Below are 9,083 nucleotides of genomic sequence, written 5' to 3' on the forward strand. Positions count from 1 at the left end.
CTTTTTCTTTTTCTTTTTCTTTTTTTTTCCTTTAAACAACATAACAAACCTGATCAAAGAATGTTTCATTCTCTCCCCCATTGTTCCTCGAGAAATTAACTTTGTAAATAAAATCGAGTAAGGATTCCATCAAATTTTAAGAATCTGAATTTAATGTTTCCTACAGAAAGTTGTCAAATGTCAATGTATTGTAATTCTGATGAACTTCCCAGCCATGTCATAGCGAGAATAGCAGTATTATTGAAAGTGAATTTTTGAACATAATTAGTTCCAAATATTATATTTTGAACCTCAAATGTCGAAGTTTCCATTGCCATGGATCATCTTAAGGCACATTGAATAACATTTCTTCAATCAAACAGCACTCACACGAAAAAAGGTTTTTGGATACATGATCACAACTACAACAGTATAATCATATTCTGAACGACTACGGAACCTTATCATGTGAATACAATAAAATGGAGATTATTACACTCAAAACACCTTTAAATAATCAGCTAAAGAGAAAAGAAGAAGAAACGCCTTTAAACAACCATTTCAGCTTCTCTAACATCTGCAGGAATCCCCACATCCAACCTCATTGTTGGCTTGTACTGCTCGGGCATATCAGCACCGGAATGCACACATATTTCTACAACAGCAGGGGCCTGTCCGTAGAAGTTCCTGAGCTCCCTTTGGAGTGGCTTGTCCATATCAGGAACATGCCAAACATATCGGGGAGGAATCAAGTCATTAAGAACTGCTGCCTGCCATCCATGTTGCCCGTTGCGCTGTTGATGCTTATGAGCCCCACAGTTCTGTGCTTTATGTCCGATGGGGCCCACGTGCACTTCGGGACAATACCCACATGCTCTAACTGGATACATCTTCATGAGCCTGGTGGCTCCACCCCTCATTTCTTCCCATGCTTGAAGTGTTTCCTCGGCGAGCAATACCGTTTCTTCTTTGCTGCATGGGGGTAATATTTCAGTGTCAGGTATTTCAGCTAATATTGAAGGCTTTGGAGCATCTGGGTCGGGATCTGGTAATTCACTTTCATCTGCATCGATAAATTCATTTTTTCCAATTTGTATGATTGGTTTTCGTCTTCTTTTTGTAGGATATTCAGGCAAGTCAACTCCCGCCTGAATGCAGAGCTCCACTACTGCTGGAATTCTTGGGATAGAGAATCTCTCCTCGTGACGTATACGTTTCCCCAGACGATCATACAGGTGGTAGGCCTCAACTGGTACTAATACATCTTCAACAGCCGCATTCCCCCACTCATGAAGTCCTCTACGAATTGAAGTGCCTGATCCTCTACAAGACTTGAAAGGATGCCCAACGGTTCCAACGTGAATTTCATTACACCATCTGCAAGCATTGTAACATTCAAGATCAAAATGTTTGGAGAATTGGGAGGAGACAAAGACACTTCGGTGCATGTATGTCATTTTATTTGAACAAGATTTGACTTCTTTCCCAGTCTTGATACTAAAGAGTCCTTTGCAAATCTCGCTACCAAACATACTCACCATGCTAAATAACCAATAACGATGCTTAGCATCTACTTTTAGCAGCCCATTATCGTGATATTACGTGGAAGCAAAGAAACTAAGCATCAAATTTTACCTACTGGATATGTTTTAATAAAAAATATCAAGCACGATTCCACTAAATATCAAAACATTTTCCAAGTCTATGCAGCTCTTCGGAGTGAGTAAGAAACATAAAATTGGGGAGAGAATTACTTGCAAGCATGAAGTGGAACCACTTTCAAGAGCTTCTTGAGATTGTTAATCAATGTTACTCTTGCATTAAATACCCTGTATGCAACAGGAATTAGCCTTTGAACCACCAACCCTCTTTTTGGAGGAGGGACGCCTCTTCTCTGTTGGCCCTTACTATTTTTTAGCCTCTCTCGGGCAGCCCGTCGTAGCTCTACTATGGGTATAGGAAATGGCTTCTTCTCCTTTTTAGAATGATAGCGAGGAAAATCTGCATTTTGAGGATGATTGCATCTGATAACCAGTGATCGGAACTGAATCAAGTGACTTGATGGATTTGCGAACTTCAGTTGAATTGCCAAAGTACTGAAATTGTGCTGCAAGTGGAAATAAGAACATCCATAATTTCTGGAATACACTCTACACGCATCTTTAGCACTATCAACAATTAAGAGCCAAAGTTTTATCAACACTGTAAAGGACATAAAGTTCAAATTTAACCAGCCATATAAGAAACTTGAGTCAGGAGCCTAAATACTGGCATATGAAGAAGTAAGAACAAAAGAAATCGACTGTAGCAGAAGATAATTGCACTCGAAGTGGATTAAAAAGATCGAAATTTTTCCAAATTGAACAGAGGAAAAAAATCTATGATTCAGAAACCTTAAATTTTGTGTCTAAACAGTCGTTCAGACCCATGTTAAACTTAAAACTTCATTTAACTTCGGAATGTTACTCATGTTGACAATAGTTTATCCAAACATATAATTACGCATAAAGGGGGGATAAGGTGACTGGAGGCAAACCCAAAAAGTATAGAGCAGATAGTTATTAATGGTATGATATATCTTTATAAACTATTTTTCATTTATTGAAATTAAAGTATGCATCAATGGAAAGCATAAGCTGTTTCTCTCAACTTTTCAGAAATTTCTCTAGTCTAAATAACAATAACATCTCAAAAACTTGTAATAAGGACCCGATAAACAAAAACTCAGATAAGAAGAAAAATCGAAATTGAGTATTTTGGTAAATTATGGTATATTATTTAAGGGTGATTATATTCACACAAAATTATTCTGTAAATACACCGCATTTTTTAAATTTCATTAGAGGCTCCTAATATTTACTTATTACATTTACGTCCTCAACCAATTTCCATCACATTTTTAGCTTCAACCGTATATTAATTAGCAAATGTTATCCTTAATGAATGTTTCCTTTCAAAACTTCCGTTAATGTGCTTTAAAATAAGGAAGAAATATTTAATCACAAATTCGTTATTTGTTCGTGTTTCTTATTTAAAAATATGAGAGGAAATATGTCTTTTATCCTCTCTTACCGTAGTATTTGGACGAAAACTGCTGTTCAGAACAAATTGTGCTAATTAATGGAAGGCTAAAAATAAAAATGCGATGAAAAAAGTTGAGGATATAAATTTTACGATGGATAAAAAGGTCAGGGACCTTTCATGTAATTAAAATGACGTACAGTCATACAAAAATTTGGTGTGAATATAGGCTGCCATTATTTAACGTTAGAGCTGCTAGAAACTAGTGTAATCGAATCATGAAGGGAACAAATTGTACCTTCAAAGAATCGAGCGAACTGAGACCTTGCTGTGTATTGCATTTTAGAAGATCAAATTTTGGAAATTTCCTCCTTTCACTCTTCAATAAAATAGTATTGCCAAACTGGGATTGCAGACAACCACATTCCATCCTCTGAAATCAGGAACACATTGCTTTTAAACCATGTTTTTTGTGACCAATATATACATTCAAAAAATGAAGCTTGCCATTCCGGAACGTTTTATTTGTTCAAGAGTCCCCGCCACCCAAGAAAAAGCAATCCAGAAAAAAAAAAAAGGACGGAAACGAAGAAACTAAATTAAGAAGAAAATCAAGAGAGAGAAACTCAGAGCATTTCATGTCATCTTCNTGTGCGTTATGCTCTTTTTGTTCATCACCTCTGTTCATTCTTTCTACCTTCCGGGGGTCGCTCCTCAGGATTTTGTGAAGGTCAAACTTATAATTTTTTGTGTTTATTGCTGGTATGAGGTTCACGATTGATTATATTTGAAAAGTCTTGTTGAATTTTTTTTGTTGGTAATTGTGGATATGGGTTTAATTTAGCGTTTCTGAGTGTTTCATGTTTGTATATATGCGTCTGCATATTACTCTCTCTTCAATCTGCGAAAAATTGGAAAGTTACATCTTTCTTGTTCCAGTTCAAGCCCTAATATTGCAATCAGTTTAAGAACCTTGGGCCATATTTTGTGCAGAAGAAAGCACATGGGAAACAACATTATTTTTAGCCTATTATTGCTATTTGACGATAATCAGCAGGTTTAAGCACCTTATAAGCTCACCAAACATGCCCAATGATGTCTTATTTATTTGCTCAGGATCAACTGGTAGTTCACTCGAGAATCAATTGGATTGGAATAGCAAGTAGCATGATATTGCAATGACTAATTAGGAAAACAAAATGTCGGGGTTTCTTCCGTTAACAAATTCTTTGAAATTTTTAATATTTTCCTTTTTTGCTGCAGTGAATTTGATTGCGAAATATTTGACTATGGCTGTCCGTTTTGTTCAATATCATTAGAAGATTTCTGTTTTACAGGGGGTGATAAAGTTCTGGGCTTAGCTTTCATGGTAGTTGCTGAACAAACACTAGACGTGATGCTCACTTTGATTATTTAGATTTAGACATGAACTTCCTATTTAAGTTGTATGTTCACAGTCTAGTATTGAGCACTGAACTAAGCAAAAATGAAGGGACAAAAGTTGAAAACAAAAATGGCACTCAGAATTAGAATTACCTTCTCATAACAGGTCAACTGTGTCTTCTAGCAACCTTCAAACTTGTGGACAAATTATATTTGGAGTAATTAGACAACAATTTAATGGAATTGGATCTTTGTGATAATGTATTAGTGTGGAACAAAAACATGAAATTAAATGTACAGGCAGTCTGGTTCTCCCGAAAGAAACTTGTTGACATTATGTTTCAATCCCCATGTTTGATGAATAAAAATTTTGTAAGATGATGGCTCATGTGATTTTTTCGTAGAATCTTGCTCTCTGGATTGTCATGGACTTGATTCTTGGTTCATTGAGGTCAAATTGAATATATAAGAATTGAAACATCACTATTCAATGGCCAGAAATGTGAAAAAGAATTATATTGCATTGTTAATGTATATTTAAATATAGCAAGTCAACACTTTTTTTTCTGGATTACAAGCCAGATCTGCTTGTCTATTCAAAAATATTCATTGGAAACCTTCAAGTACCCCCAATAAAGACCGCAGTACCTAATTGAACAACAGACTTTTATGCAGTAAATATGCGTATGTAATGCTTTTACTTTTCTTAATTTCAGTTGTAACATGAGTTGCATTTTTTTTGTTGTTTTTATGCAGGGTGATCTTCTGAAGGTGAAAGTAAACAAACTGACTTCGACTAAAACTCAACTTCCTTACTCCTACTATTCCCTTCCTTATTGCAAGCCAGAAAAAATTGTCGACAGCGCAGAGAATCTTGGGGAAGTTCTTCGTGGTGATCGTATTGAGAACTCTCCCTATGTGGTCAGTCTTTCTAGTGGCTTTCTTTTCAAATTTTCATTTCTGTTGTACCTTGGTCAACTAATATTCATTTTCCTATTCCTATGGGTCAATTTTCAGACAATAGATAATAAACTTTTTATGCTGCATAAAAATTAAGCCTCTAATTGAAGTTTATTGTGGCAGTTCAAAATGCGAGAACCGCAGATGTGCAATGTTGTTTGCCATATCACCCTTGATGCCAAACTTGCAAAAGAATTCAAGGAGAAGATAGATGACGAATACCGGGTGAACATGTAAGCCACCTGTTTGAGGTATCTGATGTATTCTAATAATATTGCCGTACATGACTCATTTCCTACTTCATTGTTTTTTAACAGGATTTTAGATAATCTCCCTCTTGTTGTACCTTATAAAAGACCTGATATTGATTCCTTGGTGTATCAACACGGTGTGCCCGTTGGTCTGAAATCACACTTTGGTGAAGTAAGTATTAACTTGATTTGCTTTCGCAGTTGCAAATCTATTTTCTTGAGGAACTTCTTGACACCTTTTCTTCCTTCTAAATTGTTTGCTTAGAGTAAGGAGGAGAAGTATTTTATCTACAACCATCTGACATTTACTGTGAAGTTTCATAAAGATGAAGAGACCGATGCTGCCAGAATTGTGGGATTTGAAGTCAAACCATTCAGGTAATATTGTGTAGTGTGTTCAACTTTGTGCTTCAGCTGTAATTTGAGCCTGTTGTTGATGTTGGATTTCCTTTGTGCATCCAGTGCTAAGCATGAATATGAGGGTAAATGGGATGATAAAAAACGGTTAACAACCTGTGATCCTCATGCAAAACGCACTATAACTAGCTCTGATTCTCCTCAGGAGGTTGAAGATAAGGAGGAAATAATCTTCACTTATGATGTTGAGTTTAAGGTAATGTTTTGCAACAGACTGTGTCTGTAATTATGTGATGGAAATCTGGCTTTGTGGTGTATGTCATTGTGCCTTTCTCCTTGCCTTGCAGGAGAGCGAAGTCAAATGGGCATCTAGATGGGATACTTATCTTTTGACGGCCGATGATCAAATTCATTGGTTCTCAATTGTAAATTCTTTGATGATTGTTCTTTTCCTCTCGGGTATGGTGGCCATGATTATGCTGCGTACCCTCTACCGTGACATCTCTAAGTACAACCAGTTAGAAACCCAGGAAGAAGCTCAAGAAGAAACTGGATGGAAATTAGTTCATGGAGATGTTTTCAGGACTCCAACAAACTCTGATCTACTCTGTGTTTATGTTGGAACTGGTGTTCAGTTCTTTGGGATGATACTAGTTACCATGATCTTTGCTGCACTCGGATTCTTATCCCCGTCTAACCGAGGAGGGTTGATGACAGCTATGCTTCTTCTCTGGGCGTTTATGGGCCTGTTTGCTGGATATGCTGCAGCTCGTCTTTACAAGATGTTCAAAGGAATAGAGTGGAAGAAAATAACTCTTCGAACTGCTTTCACCTTCCCAGGAATTGTCTTTGCCATTTTCTTCGTATTGAATGCTCTAATTTGGGGCGAGAAATCATCAGGGGCCGTGCCATTTGGAACCATGTTTGCATTAGTGTTCTTGTGGTTTGGCATTTCGGTTCCTCTTGTTTTCGTAGGTAGTTATGTAGGGTTTAGGAAACCAGCTATTGAGGATCCAGTGAAAACCAACAAGATTCCAAGGCAAATTCCTGAGCAGGCCTGGTACATGAACCCGATTTTCTCTATCCTAATTGGAGGCATACTCCCATTTGGGGCAGTATTTATCGAGCTGTTTTTCATTCTAACATCAATCTGGTTGCATCAGTTCTATTACATTTTTGGGTTCCTCTTCCTCGTGCTCGTAATCCTAATCATCACCTGTGCTGAGATTACAGTTGTGCTTTGCTATTTCCAGCTGTGCAGTGAGGACTATCTCTGGTGGTGGAGATCATACCTGACATCAGGGTCATCAGCACTCTACCTCTTCCTTTACGCGGCTTTCTACTTCTTCACAAAGCTGGACATCACAAAACCAGTATCGGGTGTTCTCTACTTCGGGTACATGCTGATTGCTTCATATTCTTTCTTTGTGCTGACTGGTACAATCGGTTTCTATGCTTGTTTCTGGTTCACAAGGCTCATCTACTCCTCCGTGAAGATTGACTAAACGATAGCACGAGAAAGTAAATGTTTATTATCGTCCCTCAAGAAAGCTCATTAAACCCCTGGGGTCATTTTCAAAGTGTATGCCACCATTGTTGCTTTCAAGGTTATGCTCGGTTTAACCTTTGAACTCCCGAATCATAGAAGTTATCTTGCTTGTCTCCTTTGCATTTATAAATTTGGTAATTCTTATTCCTGAACTATCCCATTCTAGTTATATCGAGAAGAATTCTTGTAATGATACTTTTGTTGATGAAATACGTGTAAGGAACTTTTTCCTATTTGTCACAGCTAAAATTTTTATCTTGCAAAGTGCTGAATTCGCATTATCTTTAACTGTTCCGTCAGATAAAATCTCATTTTCACTGCAATTAACAGTCCCTACCATTCTTCAAAGGCAGAAGCTGGAAAAAAGTTTTGTTGCCTGGTTAGTTGTTATAAGATGGCTGCTGTGTAAAGCAAGCACTGCAGAAATCCCTAATCTTTCATCTTTAGTTATTTCTGTCAACCGTGCTTCACGTACAGAACCGAAGCTACGGGATTATGCTAGAATACCCACAAAAATGGGTGGGGTGGGGTTTTTTGGGGTACTTTTTTAATGAGTAGGACACACCTCATGTCTCACATCTTTAGAATCCTGTACGTCCGGCTTTTCTCTATTTCTGCAGACTACTGTATCTTGTTTAAAGACATGCTCGCTATGCTTGGATTTTAACCCTTTTTGGCCTTTAATATTGTTGAGTACTATTCACCTTGTGCTATAAAGCCTTCTCGGGGTGGAAGGTGCCCACAATCATTGTCGATCCTTCTCTTCCATTGAAGGTCCCTGAAAAATGGGGAAGATCTTGGCCAAAGTCCATGACAATACGCTCCCATGCATTGATGTGGACAGTTCTATCGTGACCCAAGCACGATTTGTTCAATAATACATGGTACTTAACTGAACGACTAAAATAAGCCAAACATGTTACTTAACTGAACGACTAAAATAAGGCAAAACTTCGCCATTTGATTGGCCACTATTAGCTCAGCAAAACAAGACAGTGCCTGAGATGAAACAGAAATAAAAGCTTAGGGACTAATTTGAAACCTAACAAACCAAGAGAATGTATTGGGCCTTATTATTCCTCAATGTGGGTAGATTTATGCTGACATGCAGTAGTTTGATTAGATAGGAATAAATATGTGAAACGAACTAAAAGTGCGTTTGATTGTAAATATAAAATTTGTATAGAAAGAAAATAAATTTTAGACAAGTCAACTGCCTAGAAATTATTAATTAAATGTGTTCGATTGATTTAATTTTCAACTTAGAAATTATTATACTTATCCAATTTTTATTGATGGGTAGATGAGAGATTGGCCAGAAGAGAGATAGAATTCCCTGAAAAATATAATTCTACCCCAACCAAATAAAATATTTTCCTTAATTTTGAGAAAAATATGATCACATTACCAAAAGTAAGAAAATGTTTTCCATGGAAAAAAATGTCAATCAAATGGCACAAAAATAAAAATTTGGGTGAAAAGACACATTTTTCATAAAAAAAAATATTGGCAATCAAATGTACCATAATTTAACTTTTATCTTAGCTAATCTAGTCAACCTTTTTCTTTTTCTTTTTCTTTTT

At 36.8% G+C, this 9,083-nt stretch overlaps 3 protein-coding genes across 3 annotated transcripts in view; 2 read left to right on the forward strand and 1 right to left on the reverse strand.

Moving 5' to 3' along the window:
- Positions 1 to 320: 320 nt before the first annotated feature.
- On the reverse strand, positions 321 to 3,544 carry LOC111381984 (APO protein 2, chloroplastic-like). The gene is made up of 3 exons (XM_023005839.1): positions 3,299 to 3,544; positions 1,734 to 2,086; positions 321 to 1,356 (listed from the first exon to the last, which is right to left on the reverse strand). Exons 1-3 carry the CDS (start codon positions 3,428 to 3,430, stop codon positions 528 to 530), a joined length of 1,314 nt encoding a protein of 437 aa, XP_022861607.1. The 5' UTR covers positions 3,431 to 3,544; the 3' UTR covers positions 321 to 527.
- LOC111381987 (transmembrane 9 superfamily member 8-like) lies at positions 3,497 to 7,758 on the forward strand. Its single transcript, XM_023005843.1, has 8 exons — positions 3,497 to 3,556; positions 3,608 to 3,730; positions 5,140 to 5,304; positions 5,467 to 5,576; positions 5,661 to 5,766; positions 5,860 to 5,972; positions 6,057 to 6,207; positions 6,299 to 7,758. The coding sequence occupies exons 1-8, from the start codon at positions 3,497 to 3,499 to the stop codon at positions 7,454 to 7,456; spliced, it is 1,986 nt and encodes a 661-aa protein (XP_022861611.1). The 3' UTR covers positions 7,457 to 7,758.
- LOC111381982 (serine carboxypeptidase 24-like) overlaps positions 7,536 to 9,083 on the forward strand; it is a 19,613-nt gene continuing 18,065 nt past the window's right edge. Inside the window, exons 1-4 of the mRNA XM_023005836.1 lie at positions 7,536 to 7,558; positions 7,667 to 8,039; positions 8,121 to 8,133; positions 8,219 to 8,306. Coding sequence (XP_022861604.1) covers positions 7,536 to 7,558; positions 7,667 to 8,039; positions 8,121 to 8,133; positions 8,219 to 8,306 — 497 coding nt within the window. The remainder of the gene's footprint in view (positions 7,559 to 7,666; positions 8,040 to 8,120; positions 8,134 to 8,218; positions 8,307 to 9,083) is intronic.

The sequence above is a fragment of the Olea europaea genome, unplaced genomic scaffold (genome assembly GCF_002742605.1).
Source record: "Olea europaea var. sylvestris unplaced genomic scaffold, O_europaea_v1 scaffold2413, whole genome shotgun sequence".
Taxonomy (NCBI): domain Eukaryota; kingdom Viridiplantae; phylum Streptophyta; class Magnoliopsida; order Lamiales; family Oleaceae; genus Olea; species Olea europaea.

Coding starts and splice junctions, on each gene's coding strand:
- LOC111381984 (XM_023005839.1), bottom strand. CDS start 3,430: ATGGAATGTGGTTGTCTGCAATCCCAGTTTGGCAATACTATTTTATTG. Junction 2,087..3,298: donor GTTCGCTCGATTCTTTGAAG/GTACAATTTGTT, acceptor TTCCACTTGCAG/CACAATTTCAGTACTTTGGC. Junction 1,357..1,733: donor GTTCCACTTCATGCTTGCAA/GTAATTCTCTCC, acceptor CAATGCTTGCAG/ATGGTGTAATGAAATTCACG.